Source organism: Pygocentrus nattereri, chromosome 2 (assembly GCF_015220715.1).
Source record: "Pygocentrus nattereri isolate fPygNat1 chromosome 2, fPygNat1.pri, whole genome shotgun sequence".
NCBI classification, from domain to species: domain Eukaryota; kingdom Metazoa; phylum Chordata; class Actinopteri; order Characiformes; family Serrasalmidae; genus Pygocentrus; species Pygocentrus nattereri.
The window spans coordinates 4,612,958-4,631,671 of NC_051212.1; the positions used below are offsets into that span (position 1 = coordinate 4,612,958).

The 18,714-nt window shown below is 44.8% G+C and overlaps 1 protein-coding gene across 1 annotated transcript in view; it reads left to right on the forward strand.

Annotated features, from left to right (window-relative positions):
- Positions 1–18,714, forward strand: part of ptprn2 (protein tyrosine phosphatase receptor type N2) — a 460,965-nt gene that overhangs the window by 129,748 nt on the left and 312,503 nt on the right. The window contains exons 4-7 of the mRNA XM_037546545.1: positions 6,614–6,725; positions 12,620–12,758; positions 16,199–16,337; positions 17,224–17,481. Coding sequence (XP_037402442.1) covers positions 6,614–6,725; positions 12,620–12,758; positions 16,199–16,337; positions 17,224–17,481 — 648 coding nt within the window. The remainder of the gene's footprint in view (positions 1–6,613; positions 6,726–12,619; positions 12,759–16,198; positions 16,338–17,223; positions 17,482–18,714) is intronic.

An 18,714-nucleotide genomic window follows, 5' to 3' on the forward strand; every position in this document is an offset into this window, starting at 1 on the left:
TCCATCACAGGTCACCTCTAAAGCTGGGGTTAAATTAAACTACCCCATTCTCTGCCCCAGTTATATGCAGGACTCACCTGAGTCTGTACCAGGTCGTCTACAGATTTCTGGGCAGTGGGAACAGATGGTGGGCACAGGAAGTGGAAAATGTCTGACTGAACCAAGCATTTGAATCGGAACGTAATCCAGACATGCGCACTCTACAGACGTTTGCGTCTGTCTGGGGAAGCGAGTGTTTCCGTTTGCCTTCAGTTCAGTTTCGCTCAGCCACCAGTTACAAGTCGAGTCATTTAGAAATTTTCTATAATCAGCTGAAAAGTGTGAGACAGAGTCGTTAAACGTATCCAAGGCTTTTAGCAAGAATTTGTCAAGGTCCTCATAACTCGCTCTTCGTGTCCCTCGAGTGGCCTCCCGCGATGCTAAATGTCAGCAGCAGCTCCAACACTATCAGCTAGCGAATTCCTCAGCGGAGCGTTTATGAATATGAAATTATTTATTTATCTGCCTCCCTGCATCTGTTCCCCGGCAACAAAATGCTTTACACGGGCGTCGTTGAAAGACAGCCACGGTCTGAATCTACCCAGAGGCCCTCTCTCTCTCTAGGACTCGGCTATGCAGATGTTTGACTAGCGGAAAAACTAGAGGCGTTTTGTCTGGACGGCCGTTTTGAGCACTTTGTGGCTGCAGCTGCAGCAGGCCGGGTCAGTGCGTAGGAGGGAAAATGGCTCGGGATGCTGCTGCTAGAATTTCTATTAATGCGTTCGGGTGCAGGACCTCGCGCGGCAGCTGCGGAGCTTTTTGGCCGTGGCTTTTTTAGCTCTTTTTGATAATGGAGAACGTCGCCGGTCACCTAACTGCAGCAGGTCAAGCTGCAGCCGCACCTGGCTGTGCTTTTGCAAGCCGGCTAGCGTTTTTTTTTATCTTTGATCATAAATTCACGTCATTTATAGTGCATCTTAGATTGGCTAGTAACCACAGAAGTGCCTATTTGATGGTTTCACCTGAATGGCAGGCACTTTAGACTCAGCGGCTTTGAGGGTGGCCCTTGTGCCGCTCGAAGCTTTGATCAATATTCTTCACAAGTGGGAAGTCTCGAACACGCATAATATCTCTAAATTATTCTTTTGTTGCAGGGAACTAGTCGTGACTGGTGAGACTCGTACGTGTGTTCTTTCGGTTTGTGACTCGGCACACACACCCGCACTATACACATGCGGCTAAAAGAGCGTCCACTGTTCATTCGGTTCACTTAATTGGACAGAAACATCAGTTCTGTACTTCTTAGTCTGTGATAGACGTCTGGTCCTGAGTGGCCAGTGACGTTGGCTGACCAGACGGAAGTAAAAACAAAACCTTAAAAGCAGGATCATCTCCATTTGAAACCCAATCACAAGAGGTGCAGACGCAGCTAACGGGGCTGTGAACGTTCAAAACGTCTTCTGTATGATTAGTAGCCGAAACAGATTGGACCAGCTTAGAAAGCTGTCTGCTGCTGGCGGATCATTGTGGGAGGTTCTGTCCGAGATGTGTCGAGAGTGGTGCTCAGCACTGTGGTGGGAGCAGAGGGGAACAGAGGGGAAGGTGTGTGGATTGAAGCTTTATTTGCATTCTGAGAGCTGTGGCCGAGTCGGCTGACTAGAGGCTGCGTTTGCTCAAGACTGGCTTTGGCCACGAAGTACAAATACAGAGATGATGCTATCTTCAGTCACAGTTTCTCTGCCAGTTCATATTTCTCTCTACATTGACCTCCTGAAACCAAGTACTTCACCGTTAAACTTGTTTAAATCTTTGGGCAGTGAAACAGAACAGCTTTCTGTCTTTTCTACCACTGTGTTTCCTATCACTGTGTAAAAGAGGCGTCATGCTGCCTTTATTGTTGGATGCACTGCAGTAGATTCAGCAGAGTTCAAGAGCTCATTGAGAATTCTGTTTTGATTACCAAGCACCCTTTTTTCTTTTGTTTAATCAGAGTAACGATAAAGTAAAACTGTTTTGTGTGACTTATATTTCCATTCGAGTGTTTTCTTGTTCAAAAAGGTAGTTTGTGACACAACCGAAAAGCTTATGGCTTTACTAGTCTACATTTTTACGTACACCAATCAGGCGTAACATTCTGACCACCTCCTCATTTCTACACTCACTGTCCACTTTATCAGCTCCACTTACTGTATAGCTGCACTCTGTAGTTCTACAGTTACAGACTGTAGTCCATCTGTTTCTCTGATACTCTGTTACCCTGTTCTTCAGTGGTCAGGACCCCCATGGACCCTCACAGAGCAGGTACTGTTTGGGTGGTGGGTCATTCTCAGCACTGCAGTAACACTGACGTGGTGGTGGTGTATTAGTGTGTGTTGTGCTGGTCTGAGTGGATCAGACCCAGCAGTGCGAGTTCGTGGACCCCAGAGGGTTAATAAATGGGCTGGTAAATGTAAAATCCTCTCTGTCATCATGACACCAAGTGTCCCTGCCATCATTGCACACACACTGTGACTCCACCATTCTTCCAGAACCGAGACCTCATGGGTTCAAGTGTTTCCTCGTTTTGGCCTCTGCGGATGCGCTGCTGATAAAAGTGACACGGCATGCAAAGCCCTTCCCAGGTTGCCATGTAAACGGATTAGCAGCAGCGGATGTGTCATGCTGATAGAAGGCTAATGAGGGCACGTCTCTGCCGGCTTGTGGAGATGCTGTCGAGCGCCGTTGCTATGCACCAATCCCTCCTTAACAGCAATCCTAATCAGCAGCCTCTGGCCTCTGAGAACCATCCGAACACCGAGAGCCATCTCAGACACGAGCAGCCGGACATAACGGCACAAAGAACCCTCTGGAGAATACCTCCTGACCGGCGAGAGATGGAAGATGCACAAGGGCACATATTTCCATCTCTTAACTCTGAACTGAATTTGTAGGTGTTTTGGAATTTTGTTTTTGAGGGCAGCCAAGACGGAGCCCAGCTGAGTAAAAAGCTGCCTGCCTGGACGTTTTTGGAATTGTTCTGGTGTTTCAGCAGCGCTCTGGCAGACCTCGTCCTGCTGTTGTCTCTGTGGTAGTTCCAGCTGACCGACTGAATCATTACATGAGGCAGAGATGCTGAGCAGCACTGCCAGGAGGCAGGTGTGGGTTTGAGCGTGGTGGGGAATCGGAGGCGGATGGACAAATACATTTTTAACCACTGCACTACAGGCACTGACGAGGAGTGAAAACATGCATTTACCTTCACCAAGTCTGAAAAGAATCTGTGACCTTTTCGTATTTTGTTCTTTCTTACATGAGTGAAGTACAACTCTAAATAAAAAAGTCTGTAAATTTACAGTAAATGACTAATTAATAGTTGCAGCACTCATACTGTAATGTTTATTTGCAGTAAAGATATACTTTACTGTCATTTTACAAGACTACATGTTGGCAGGAGTATGTTACTGTAATCTGCAATGAATCATAAATGGATGATATTCTTTTCTAAATATTATATATACACTAAATACACATACATATAGATACATAAGTTTTTGTAATTAAATAAAGTCTTAAATACAACTTAAAGAGTCAAATACTCTGTAAAAATATCTTACGTGTGTTTTACAAGCTCCAAAACTCAGTGTTTAAGCTCAAGCTATACAGTATTATATAGCGTAGGAAAGTACATGTACCCCACCGTTAGCTTGGTGCTAACATGACACTGCAAATCCCATAGGGACAGATTCCTGCAGCTAGCTAAAAATTAGCATTACTGTAACAGTGTTAAACAGATATTTACAAAAGAAAAGGATACTTACGAAGTTTCTACATTCAAATTCAACATGACATAACAAAAAATTATAATATAATATAAACAAACGTTTTGCGCGTACTCTAGTTCACAGATAGTAATGAAAACAGACTTTTGGAGACTATCTTTACAGTAAAGCTGACGATACTGCATGTTTTGGTGAATTACTGCAATAATGCTACAATAATAAGTATAAGTGTTTGATACAGTGCAAATGTTTTCCCACAATTCAACAAAGGTAGCTGGATAATAGTGTAGTGTAGGGCGTTTGCCCAAGCAGGGGATTGAACCCCAGTCTACAGTGTAGTAGGTGAAGGTGGTGTTGGGAGTCTTGCCCAAGGACTCTTATTGGTATAGTGTAGGGCGCTGCCCAAGCAGGGGATTGAACCCTAGTCTACAGTGTAGTAGGTGAAGGTGGTGTTGGGAGTCTTGCCCAAGGACTCTTATTGGTATAGTGTAGGGTGCTGCCCAAGCAGGGGATTGAACCCTAGTCTACAGTGTAGTAGGTGAAGGTGGTGTTAGGAGTCTTGCCCAAGGACTCTTATTAGTATAGTGTAGGGTGCTTGCCCAGGTGGGGATTGAACTCTAGTCTACAGCGTAGAAGCGAAACGAATTTAAAGGATCATTCTGGCTTGAACACATTTCATTACTGTAGAAATTACAGAAAATCTTTGATGTTTATATTGCTGTCATTTGCTTATATGTAAATATAATTACGGAATTGCATAACTAATTATGTAATTATGTAACAGATTACAGACTCTACATCAGATACATCAGATTTAATACAGGGCGGGCCGGTCCATCGCTTCAATGCCTTCATCTTGCAGGAACTGCTGACACACTCCAGCCACATGAGGTCTAGCATTGTCCGGCATTAGTAGGAACCCAGGGCCAACCGCACCAGCATATGGTCTCACAAGGGGTCTGAGGATCTCATCTCGGTACCTAATGGCAGTCAGGCTACCTCTGGCGAGCACATGGAGGGCTGTGTGGCCCTCCAAAGAAATGCCACCCAGCACTATTACTGACCCACTGCCAAACCGGTCATGCTGAAGGATGTTGCAGGCAGCAGATCGCTCTCCACGGCATCTCCAGACTCGGTCACGTCTGTCACATGTGCTCAGTGTGAACCTGCTTTCATCTGTGAAGATCACAGGGCACCAGTGGCGAATTTGCCAATCCTGGTGTTCTCTGGCAAATGCCAAGCGTCCTGCACGGTGTTGGGCTGTGAGCACAACCCCCATCTGTGGACGTCAGGCCCTCATACCATCCTCATTTCTAACCGTTTGTGCAGACACATGCACATTTGTGGCCTGCTGGAGGTCATTCTGCAGGGCTCTGGCAGCTCCTCCTGTTCCTCCTTGCACAAAGGCGGAGGTAGCGGTCCTGCTGCTGGGTTGTTGCCCTCCTACGGCCTCCTCCACGTCTCCTGGTGTACTGGCCTGTGTCCTGGTAGCGCCTCCAGCCTCTGGACACTACGCTGACAGACACAGCAAACCTTCTTGCCACAGCTCGCATTGATGTGCCATCCTGGATGAGCTGCACTACCTGAGCCACTTGTGTGGGTTGTAGAGTCCGTCTCCTGCTACCACGAGTGTGAAAGCACCACCAACATTCAAAAGTGACCAAAACATCAGCCAGAAAGCAGAAAGGTACTGAGAAGTGGTCTGTGGTCCCACCTGCAGAACCACTCCTTTATTGAGTGTGTCTTGCTAATCGCCAGTAATCTCCACCTGTTGTCTGTTCCATTTGCACAACAGCTGTGAAACTGATTGTCAGTGTTGCTTCCTAAGTGGACAGTTTGATTTCACAGAAGTTTGATTTACTTGGAGTTATATTGTGTTGTTTGTGTTCCCTTTGTTTTTTTGAGCAGTGTATATATATATGTTAGTAGTAGTATAATATTGATAAGCATCACCTGTGTATTGTATCATGTGATATATCTAGAATAAAAGCATAGATGTGAGGTGTTGATTCACTCTGCGTTGATCTGCTGAGCGGTTTTTCTATTGTGGTATATTCCTTGAGCAAGGCACCTAACCGTGGCGCTGTGGATAGGGCTGCCCATTGCTCCGGGCAAGTCTGCTCACTGCCCCCTAGTGTGTGTGTTCACTAGTGTGCATGCATGTGGGCGTTTCACTACACGGATGGGTTAAATGCAGAGGTCTAATTACACAGTGACAAATGGTTCTCAATTCAAGATGTTAATAGAGACAGTAATACGCTTAATATACACAAAACCATCATTTATAGGTTTCTTTCTATAGATGGGCGTCTGTCCCAAACCATATTCCCCAAAATTATACTGGAAAAAATGATACTTACATTTTTGTTTTGATTATTGTGAATATCTTTTTTTGTTTGATTTTTGGATTGAATGTGAAAGATTTCACAATAAAAAATCCTGTGCCATGTTTTCATGTCACTGCGGAAACACAAAGAGTCTTATTTCCGCCATTAGAGTGGGAAGTGAGGCTGCATCCCTGTCCCTCATGTCCACGTGGTGAGCAGTTAGATCAGTTGTTTTGGAAAAAAAGTGTGTTCAAATGTTTATGTTCATAAATATATTTGGTGCGAAAAGCACCTTGCTCAGGTTTGCCCACCCAGATTTCAGGGTGGGTGATGCAGGTGTGGGAGAGATTCCACCTGAACGTAGTGAATAGGAACCGTTAGCATTGCAGCTGTAGATTATTAGGGTAGCGGTCCACTGAAAGCCTGCATACCTGCTGGACCCTGCTCCTCCACTGATGTTCAGATGCTCCTCGTAATGAGGTTCCTTTCTCTGCTTGTCAGCTCGTGCTCTGTTTGTTCACCTCTTTCTCTCCATCTGTTTGACGGCAGGCTACACCTGGCAGGATGACACCACCCAACAGGTCATCTCTAGAGAGCTGTTAGCACTGCCTAAGATTCCTCTACGGCGCCTCGGCAGCGCCCTCCCAGCTTTCAGCTCCAGGTGAGTCTGCTGATTACTGGACGGTGCAAAAAATGCTCTTTTTAAGTTTACGTTTGACCAAACAGTGATGATGTTTTAGCACCGCAAAGAGTCGGTACTAGAGTGCGTCACACATGTTCTTACATCTTGCATATTCCATGAAAATGTGGAATACTAATGTAAGGTATTGTTAGCAGCACTAGCATTGTCTGGTGCAGTGTTAACCTTTTGGGGCTTTTTAATTTAGTTTAAAACCTATTTCAAGGTAACATGCAACAGTACAAAAGCTTGTTAGCATCATTTGAGTAATGCTGTCTTATAACCCCAATTCCAATGAATTTGGGACGTTGTGTAAAACATAAATAAAAACAGAATACGATGATCTGCAAATCCTTTTCAACCGATATTCAACTGAATCCACTACAAAGACGAGATATTTAATGTTCAAACAGATAAACTTCATTGTTTTTTGCAAATATTCACTCATTTTGAATTTGATGCCTGCAACACGTTCCAGAGAAGTTGGGACAGGGGCGTGTTTCCCACTGTGTTACATCACCTTTCCTTTAACACTCAATAAGCGTTTGGGAACTTAGGACACTGATTGTTGAAGCTTTGTAGGTGGAATTCTTTCCCATTCCTGCTTGATGTCCAGCTTCGGCTGCTCAGCAGTCCGGGGGTCTCTGCTGTCGCATTTTGCGCTTCATAATGCGCCACACATTTTCAATGGGAGACGGTCTGGACTGCAGGCAGGCCAGTCTAGTACCCGCACTCTTTTACTACGAAGCCACGCTGTTGTAACACGTGCAGAATGTGGCTCGGCATCGTCTTGCTGAAATAAGCAGGACGTCCCTGAAAAAGACGCTGCTTGGATGGCAGCAGATGTTGCTCCAAAACCTGTATGTACCTTTCAGCATTAATGGGGCCTTCACAGATGTGCAGGTTACCCCTGCCATGGGCACTAACACCCCCCCACACCATCAGAGATGCTGGCTTTTGAACTTTGCGCTGAAAACAATCCGGACAGTCCTTTTCCTCTTTGGCCCGGAGGACACGACGTCCATGATTTCCAGAAACAGTGTGAACTGTGGACGCGTCAGACCACAGGACACTTTTCCACTCTGCGTCAGTCCATCTCAGATGAGCTCGGCCCAGAGAAGGCGGCGGCGTTTCTGGGTGTTGTTGATATTTGGCTTCGCTTTGCATGGCAGAGTTTTAACTTGAGCTTGTAGTTGGAGCGACGAACTGAGTTCACTGACAGTGGTTTTCCGAAGTGTTCCTGAGCCCATGTGGGAATATCCGTTACAGAATGATGTGGGTTTTTAAAGCAGCACCGCCTGAGGGGTCGAAGGTCACGGGCATTCAGTGCTGGTTTTCTGTCTTGCCGCTTACTTGCAGAGATTTCTCCAGATTCTCTGAATCTTTTGATGATATTATGGACTGTAGATGATGAAACCCCTAAATTCCTGCAGTTGCACGTTGAGAAACGTTGTTCTTAAATTGTTGGACTATTTGCTCACGCAGTTGTTCACTAAGTGGTGAACCTCGCCCCATCCTTGCTTGTGAACGACTGAGCCTTTCAGAGATGCTCCCTTTATACCCAATCATGACACTCACCTGTTTCCAATTAACCTGTTCACCTGTGGAATGTTCCAAACAGGTGTTTTTTTGAGCATTCCTCAACTTTCCCAGTCTTTTGTTGCCCCGCCCCAGCTTCTTTGGAATGTGTTGCAGGCATCAAATTCAAAATTTAAAGTTTATCCGTTTTAACATTAAACATCTCGTCTTTGTAGGGTATTCAATTGAATATTGGTTGAAAAGGATTTAGAAGTCATCGTATTCTGTTTTTATTTATGTTTTACACAATGTCCCAACTTCATTGGAATTGGGGTTGTACTGTATATGGTTCAGGAAAATTATGCAGTTCCTTACATATTTCCAGAAAATATGGAATAAATACTGGCAGCAGTGTTCAGTATGATACTGGCCCTTTCAAGATAACTTGTAATATGATTCTTAGTTGTTTAGTGTGGTGTTCATTATTTAATGTTTAAGATCTTGATGATTTCAACTTCATACAAATATCATAATACAATGTAATAATCTTTAATCTTTAATGTTAGCCATTTTAGCATTCCACCATACAGTATTTCTCCCATATTTTGAGATAATATGGAATATGAAATGTAAGGTTTACTATAGTACCAGCCAGAGTGTTATATGGAACGTTAGTACAGTCAGCAGCGGCAGCATTGTTTACTATAGTACCAGCCTGTGTGTTATATGGAACGTTAGTACTGTCAGCAGTGGCAGCATTGTTTACTATAGTACCAGCCTGTGTGTTATATGAAACGTTAGTACTGTCAGCAGTGGCAGCATTGTTTACTATAGTACCAGCCTGTGTGTTATATGAAACGTTAGTACTGTCAGCAGAGGCAGCATTGTTTACTATAGTACCAGCCTGTGTGTTATATGAAACGTTAGTACTGTCAGCAGTGGCAGCATTGTTTACTATAGTACCAGCCAGTGTGTTATATGAAACGTTAGTACTGTCAGCAGAGGCAGCATTGTTTACTATAGTACCAGCCTGTGTGTTATATGAAACGTTAGTACTGTCAGCAGAGGCAGCATTGTTTACTATAGTACCAGCCCGTGTGTTATATGAAACGTTAGTACTGTCAGCAGAGGCAGCATTGTTTACTATAGTACCAGCCCGTGTGTTATATGAAACGTTAGTACTGTCAGCAGAGGCAGCATTGTTTACTATAGTACCAGCCCGTGTGTTATATGAAACGTTAGTACTGTCAGCAGAGGCAGCATTGTTTACTATAGTACCAGCCCGTGTGTTATATGGAACGTTAGTACTGTCAGCAGTGGCAGCATTGTTTACTATAGTACCAGCCCGTGTGTTATATGGAACGTTAGTACTGTCAGCAGTGGCAGCATTGTTTACTATAGTACCAGCCAGTGTGTTATATGGAACGTTAGTACTGTCAGCAGAGGCAGCATTGTTTACTATAGTACCAGCCTGTGTGTTACATGGAACGTTAGTACTGTCAGCAGTGGCAGCATTGTTTACTATAGTACCAGCCTGTGTGTTATATGAAACGTTAGTACTGTCAGCAGAGGCAGCATTGTTTACTATAATACCAGCCTGTGTGTTATATGGAACGTTAGTACTGTCAGCAGTGGCAGCATTGTTTACTATAGTACCAGCCCGTGTGTTATATGGAACATTAGTACTGTCAGCAGAGGCAGCATTGTTTACTATAGTACCAGCCCGTGTGTTATATGGAACGTTAGTACTGTCAGCAGCGGTAGCATTGTTTACTATAGTACCAGCCCGTGTGTTATATGGAACGTTAGTACAGTCAGCAGCGGCAGCATTGTTTACTATAGTACCAGCCTGTGTGTTATATGGAACGTTAGTACTGTCAGCAGAGGCAGCATTGTTTACTATAGTACCAGCCTGTGTGTTATATGAAACGTTAGTACTGTCAGCAGTGGCAGCATTGTTTACTATAGTACCAGCCCGTGTGTTATATGGAACGTTAGTACTGTCAGCAGAGGCAGCATTGTTTACTATAGTACCAGCCCGTGTGTTATATGGAACGTTAGTACTGTCAGCAGAGGCAGCATTGTTTACTATAGTACCAGTCAGTGTGTTATATGGAACGTTAGTACTGTCAGCAGAGGCAGCATTGTTTACTATAGTACCAGCCAGTGTGTTACATGGAACGTTAGTACTGTCAGCAGAGGCAGCATTGTTTACTATAGTACCAGCCAGTGTGTTACATGGAACGTTAGTACTGTCAGCAGTGGCAGCATTGTTTACTATAGTACCAGCCTGTGTGTTATATGGAACGTTAGTACTGTCAGCAGTGGTAGCATTGTTTACTATAGTACCAGCCTGTGTGTTATATGAAACGTTAGTACTGTTAGCAGAGGAAGCATTGTTTACTATAGTACCAGCCTGTGTGTTATATGGAACGTTAGTACTGTCAGCAGTGGTAGCATTGTTTACTATAGTACCAGCCTGTGTGTTATATGGAACGTTAGTACTGTCAGCAGAGGCAGCATTGTTTACTATAGTATCAGCCAGTGTGTTATATGGAACGTTAGTACTGTCAGCAGAGGCAGCATTGTTTACTATAGTACCAGCCTGTGTGTTATATGAAACGTTAGTACTGTCAGCAGTGGCAGCATTGTTTACTATAGTACCAGCCCGTGTGTTATATGGAACGTTAGTACTGTCAGCAGAGGCAGCATTGTTTACTATAGTACCAGCCCGTGTGTTATATGGAACGTTAGTACTGTCAGCAGTGGCAGCATTGTTTACTATAGTACCAGCCCGTGTGTTATATGGAACGTTAGTACTGTCAGCAGTGGCAGCATTGTTTACTATAGTACCAGCCCGTGTGTTATATGGAACGTTAGTACTGTCAGCAGTGGCAGCATTGTTTACTATAGTACCAGCCTGTGTGTTATATGGAACGTTAGTACTGTCAGCAGAGGCAGCATTGTTTACTATAGTACCAGCCAGTGTGTTATATGGAACGTTAGTACTGTCAGCAGAGGCAGCATTGTTTACTATAGTACCAGCCAGTGTGTTATATGGAACGTTAGTACTGTCAGCAGTGGCAGCATTGTTTACTATAGTACCAGCCAGTGTGTTATATGGAACGTTAGTACTGTCAGCAGTGGCAGCATTGTTTACTATAGTACCAGCCAGTGTGTTATATGGAACGTTAGTACTGTCAGCAGTGGCAGCATTGTTTAATATAGTACCAGCCCCTGTGTTATATGGAACGTTAGTACTGTCAGCAGAGGCAGCATTGTTTAATATAGTACCAGCCCCTGTGTTATATGGAACGTTAGTACTGTCAGCAGAGGCAGCATTGTTTACTATAGTACCAGCCCGTGTGTTATATGGAACGTTAGTACTGTCAGAAGTGGCAGCATTGTTTAATATAGTACCAGCCCGTGTGTTATATGGAACGTTAGTACTGTCAGCAGAGGTAGCATTGTTTACTATAGTACCAGCCTGTGTATTATATGGAACGTTAGTACTGTTAGCAGAGGAAGCATTGTTTACTATAGTACCAGCCTGTGTGTTATATGGAACGTTAGTACTGTCAGCAGAGGCAGCATTGTTTACTATAGTACCAGCCAGTGTGTTATATGGAACGTTAGTACTGTCAGCAGAGGCAGCATTGTTTACTATAGTACCAGCCCGTGTGTTATATGGAACGTTAGTACTGTCAGCAGAGGCAGCATTGTTTACTATAGTACCAGCCAGTGTGTTATATGGAACGTTAGTACTGTCAGCAGAGGCAGCATTGTTTACTATAGTACCAGCCCGTGTGTTATATGGAACGTTAGTACTGTCAGCAGAGGCAGCATTGTTTACTATAGTACCAGCCCGTGTGTTATATGGAACGTTAGTACTGTCAGCAGAGGCAGCATTGTTTACTATAGTACCAGCCTGTGTGTTATATGGAACGTTAGTACTGTCAGCAGTGGCAGCATTGTTTACTATAGTACCAGCCCGTGTGTTATATGGAAGGATAGTACTGTCAGCAGAGGCAGCATTGTTTACTATAGTACCAGCACGGTGGGGTTTAGTGCAGTTTTTCATTGAGTCTAACGTAATTTGTTTTTTTGATACTATGTCATATCGTTTCTTTATCCAGGTTCTCGTTAAAGTTTTAAACTAGCTGAAATGGGATGTGATCCAATGCTGTCAGCTCACTTGACTTCAGCCCTAACCCCTAAAGCTTCAGCACAAGGCTTTCATTCTTTATAATATTCCCGTAAAGCGCTGAGTGGACGTTTAGAAAGTGGAACTGGAAACGCGGCGGGCGGTTCCGGGTCTGCTCCATCCACCTTTTCACACCTGTGGCTGTTTTAAACAGGGCTCAGGCGGCTGACGGGGGGAACAGGAAGCTGAAGGGGGATGAAGCTCTGCTTGGCAGGACGTTGGAGAGTTACCTACAGGAGCTGGGCTTTCTGCCTGCTGATGTCACTTCCTCCAAACAGGGCCTTCGGGGAAAGGTGAGGAGCTAGCGGTCACTTCAGCACACGCTACATGCACTGCAGGGGGCGACGTGGACTCGGTGTCCAGAAGGTTCGACTCCTGATCCTCCAGCAGTTCCTCCGAAATAAAGGGTTTTATTAGGGAGTTTGTCCTGCTTTGCTGCAGTAACAGCCTCTGCTCTTCTGGGAAGGCTTCATTCTAGATGTTGGAACATTGCTGTGAGGATTTGATTGAGCTTTAGTGAAGTCAGGTGTTGATCAGTTCTGTATCACTCCAACTCAGCCCAAAGGTACTGGATGGAGCTCCAGCACGCTGATGGAGGGGAAGGGGGGGGTGTCTACTGCTCTAGACCACCCTCAGCATTGGGCATGGAGACCTTAGGCCCATGGGCGGCTATTCCAGAAGGTCCCATTCTACTGGCCAGTGCTTTCCTATTGAGATTATACCAGCTGTATTTGTGCAACTGGAGACTGGGCTCAGGAGTAGATGTACATTAAAGGGCCCATATTATCCAAAACTGCACTTTCCTTTCTTGTTAGTGTTATTGTGATGTCATGACAACACATTCGCATATATCCGCCAGTTCAGCCACCGCGGTTTAGCCCTGCCGACTCACACTGAAGTTATGAGGAGTGTTTCAGACCCCAGACTGCTTTCTGAATGAGGCTCAATAAGGCAGCCAATTAGAACAGAGCTCATTAACATATATCAGGCACAGCCTGTTTGATGAAAAGGGATAGAGAGAGGTTGGAAAGTGATCCCATAAATAAATCCCCATAAAATCCCCACAAATGTCAGAAACAGGTCAGGAAATAAATGATGTGAGAGATGGACGTTTTACATGAGCTGAATTCATACATATGGACACGTATGCAGACGTAATGCAGAACTAGGAGTTGTAGTTTTTAAACACCTCAGTGTCACTGCTGGACTGAGAATAGCCCACCAAACAAAAACATCCAGCCAACAGCGTCCTGGGACCACTGATGAAGGACTAGAGGATGACCAACACAAACTGTGCAGCAGCAGATGAGCTGTCGTCTCTGACTTTACATCTACAGGGTGGACCGACGAGGTAGGAGTGTCTAATAGAGTGGACAGTGAGTGGACACAGTGTTTAAAAACTCTAGCAGCACTGCTGTGTCTGATCCACTTAGACCAGCACAACACACACTAACACACCACCACCACGTCAGTGTTACTGCAGTGCTGAGAATGACCCACCACCCAAACAGTACCTGCTCTGTGAGGGTCCATGGGGGTCCTGACCACTGAAGAACAGGGTAACAGAGTATCAGAGAAACAGATGGACTGCAGTCTGTAACTGTAGAACTACAGAGACCAGCTATACAGTAAGTGGAGCTGATAAAGTGGACAGTGAGTGTAGAGACAAGGAGGTGGTCAGGATGTTACGCCTGACCAGTGTACATCTACAGCAGATACACGTAAGACTGAGTGCGTAAAGGCTGATGGAGTTGAAAAGTTCACAGCACTAATGAGCAGCAGAACCCCATGGTGTGTGTGTGTGTGTGTGTGTGTGTGTGTGTGTGTTTGTTGGGGGGGGGTTATCCACCTGCTGTTCCAGTGTCTGAAAAAGCCAGGTATTGTGCAGGACTGAGAGAAGCACTTTATTTCAGCGATTGGCTCAGCCTCTCAGTCGGAGCGTGTAGAGAGCCTGAGGACGCGCCTGTGTTCAGAACCTTTTGATGGGCTTCACGGACTCATCTCTTCAGCTGGAGTACGATTACGAGAGCCGCATATTCAACAGTAGATACAGTTTGTACCTTCGTATCTTCACAGTTATATTACTGAACACCTGCGTCATCGTATGACATCACCTAAATGTTTAAAGACCTAAAAAAACTAGGGTTTTTGGAGGGTCCGCATCCGTCCCCCCAGAACTCACCTGTTCTACGGGACCCTGTTCCAAAAACAGCCATCACTCATTTTTACATGAATATTTCCCAGCCTCTCTTTTAGGATTAAACAGGTGGTCTTTGTTACTGTGTCTTTAAAAGTGCTGTGTGTAAATGAGATCTGTTCTGATTGGCTGCCCTGTATTGTGCCCAATTGAAAGAGCAGTCTAATCATTTCCGTGTGATGGGCGGAGCTAAACGGAATAGGTGGATCTACCAGAGAGCTTGTAGAGAGGAGATTCCTGCTCTGCGAGGTCTCGAACGGCAGATGGCGCTCCTGAGTGAGTCCAGAATGAACGGGCTGATGTGGGGCATTTGAGCAGAGTCATACTTTGTAAATGCTTAAAGATTTTTTTTAATGGAAACCAATACATTAATTTCCTGAACACAGAGCAGCATAAAACGTTTTAACACTGCTGTTATATTTTTAAGAGCTTTTAAACTCGAGTTATAGGAGACTGAAGACGTGTACATCCACAATGTCTGTGAGCGCAAACAGCCAATGAGCTGCTCCGCTCGCCAATCGGTCTGCGCTCAGTAGCAGTAATGCCCGCCCCTGCTGTTTGAGTATTTTTGGGTGCTCACTACCTTGTCAGTGTCATCCTTCACCACCCACATGATATACTTAATATAAATATTATATAAAAAGAAACTGACTAATGATGAATGGAGTAGAGGAGGACTGACATTCATACAGATGAGCCACAGTCTGTAACTGTATAGTGCAAGAACAAGGTGGGTGTTTCTAATAAAGTGGCCAGTTAGTGGAAGTACAAGGTAGGTGTTTCTAATAAAGTGGCCAGTTAGTGGAAGCACAAGGTAGTTGTTTCTAATAAAGTGGCCAGTTAGTGGAAGCGCAAGGTAGGTGTTTCTGATAAAGTGGCTCCTTGGTAGAAGTACAAAGTAGGTGTTTCTAATAAAGTGGCCAGTTAGTAGAAGCACAAGGTAGGTGTTTCTAATAAAGTGGCCAGTTAGTGGAAGCACAAGGTAGGTGTTTCTGATAAAGTGGCCAGTTAGTGGAAGCACAAGGTAGGTGTTTCTAATAAAGTGGCCACTTGGTAGAAGTACATGGTAGATGTTTCTGATAAAGTGGCCAGTTAGTGGAAGCACAAGGTAGGTGTTTCTGATAAAGTGGCCACTTGGTAGAAGTACATGGTAGATGTTTCTGATAAAGTGGCCACTTGGTAGAAGCACAGGGTAGGTGTTTCTGATAAAGTGGCCAGTTAGTGGAAGCACAAGGTAGGTGTTTCTGATAAAGTGGCCACTTGGTAGAAGTACATGGTAGATGTTTCTGATAAAGTGGCCACTTGGTAGAAGCACAGGGTAGGTGTTTCTGATAAAGTGGCCAGTTAGTGGAAGCACAAGGTAGGTGTTTCTGATAAAGTGGCCACTTGGTAGAAGTATAAGGTAGGTGTTTCTGATAAAGTGGCCAGTTAGTGGAAGTACAAGCTGGGTGTTTCTAATAAAGTAACCAAATAGTGGACTTACTAATGGCTAATAATGACATGTAAAACATGTTTAACACTGTGTTTTTTCTCCAGTATAAAGGCAGTTCAAAAGCGAAAATCATGGATTACTACGTGGAGCCTAAACAAAAGCTGCCCCCTCTGTCCTCCGTCTCCTTTCTGCCAACTCGGCCAAACTCCAAACAGCCCCCTCCTGGCCCAGCATCACTATCTGGTACGGCTGCACGATATATCAAGTTTTAGTCGTAACCACACCACCTGGCTGGTGGAGAAGTGTTTGCCTGTGTTGTTATATCGTTTTCAACATTTGACCATGAATTGCCAGGCAGACTCTACAACACAGAGTGGAGTGTAGATGTAGATGGAGATGTAAAGTTAGCTCACATTAACTACTAGCCTGAGGATTAACGCCAGTTTCATCAGTCCTCAGTAGCTAGTCACCTAATTACTTACTCGCCAATCATTCTTTAGCGAGATCAGCTTATACTATAGTCGGTTGATGTGTGAAGTGACTTATTATGCTTATCAAGAATCAAATGATTTCAATTATTTGAAACTTTCTGTTGTGATAGTCTTGCTTTTACTGAAAGGGGCATTCTGGCCTGAAACTGACATTTAACATTGTTTGTCCTCCTACATCCCTGTCATCAGTGTCCTCTCACTACAATACCCAGCATGCAAGACACCTTCAAGACACATCCTTAGAAGGGGCTTTCCTAGTCCAGTAAACTGGACAATCTCACTCTAAAGTCTACTGTGGCAGGACTGTGGGAGGACAGTAGGCTTGTCTACAATAGAGGTACATTTACAGTATTTGGCAGACGTTCTTATCCAGAGCGACTTACAATTTTGATTATCGTTACACAGGTAGGTGAAGGTGGTGTTGGGAGTCTTGCCCAAGGACCCTTATTGGTATAGTGTAGGGTGTTCGCCCAGGTGGGGATTGAACCCCAGCCTACAAGGCAGAGATGTTACCCACTACACTAACCAACCACAGTAGTAGTGGTAGCAGTAGTGACTGGCCAGATTGCCCCTGGAAGCCATAGTACCGCTATTTAGCAATATAATTGTGATATACCATTTTTGTCTATGTTGAGCAGCCCTTCTATCCAGACTAGAGCCAGACCAGACCGGCCACCTCTCAGACCTGCAGCGGTTCCGGTCTGGGTCGAAGCCAGAGCTTATGAGTCCATCTCAGGGAAAGTTTCAGTACTTCAGTCTTCAGCGCACGCCGTCTCCTGAAGGAGGAAAACTTCCCGGAGCTTCCCATCAGCCGCCCCCGCCCAGAATAGACAAACTGCTGTTCAGGCCTGGAGCAAGCCGTCCTGCTCCCAAAGACTCCCTCAGCACAGTGGACGGTAAGATTTACATTCTAGCTCTGACTGCAGGAAAGAGTGCGAGGTGATAATAACACAAGAGAGGCAAGTTTCCCGGACAAAGATTAATCCTGAAGCTAGGCTCATGAATGACTGTGATGTTATGAGCTCCAGTGCTAAAAAGAATAGTGATCCTCCAGAGGAAAGCCTTCAGTTTATTGTGAAAAACGTGAAGTTTTTCTCGTTTACTTGCTATCGGTTTGTTTCTCCACCAGCAGGCCCAAGGTTTTATTACGCACATCTATAACCTACAAATAGCTCAGCCGGTTTGCAGTGAAGACCCTGTAATTACGGAATAATAAGCCTTGGCGTGTAATAAGCCTGTGATTTTAAGGGGTTAAAGCTGTTTGGACAAGACAACCTACAACCCCATTTCCAAAAAAGTTGGGACGTTGTGCAAAATGTAAATAAAAACTAATTGCAGTGATGTGCAAATAATTTAAACCCTATATTTAATTAAAATTAGCACAAAGGCGGCTCCCGAGTGGTGCAACTATGTAAGCGTTGGCCCTGTCATCAGGAGATTGTGAGTTCGGTCCCTGGTGATGCTACAGGCAACTCTAGCCAGGAGTCCAAGAGAGCACAATTGGCCTCGCTCTCTCTGGGTAGATAGGATGCTGCGCAGGCATCTGCTCGCTGACGTAGCAGATCTGGCCGTTGGCGCTTTCCCCCGAGAGCGATCAACTGTCCCGTGACGTTGTGTGAGCACCAGTTTGAAAAGAAGCGGTGGCTGGTTTCACAGGAGGAGGAAGCCTGTGCTGCCTTCACCCTTCTAGCGTTGGTAGTATCGTGTGATTGGGGGAGTCCTAAGTATCAGGTGGAATTGGAACAATGACTAAATTGGGGAGAAAATCGAATCAATATCAATGATCAATTATCAAATGTTGAGACTGAAAAACATTTACGGCATTTTGCTGACGCTCTTATCCAGAGCGCCTTACAACTTGATTATTTTACACAGGGATGCTAAGGTGGTGTTGGGAGTCTTGCCCAAGGACTCTTATTGGTATAGTGTAGGGCGCCTGCCCAGGTGGGGGATTGAACCCCAGCCAACAGCGTAGAAGGCAGAAGTGTTAACCACTATCCAAATGTTTTTGTTTATTAAAAAATATATTCCCATTTTAAATTTGATAACAGCAACATGTTCCAAAAAAGTTGGGACGGGGGCCCCGTTTACCACAGTGTTTCATCACCTCTTCTTTTAAGAGCTACTGC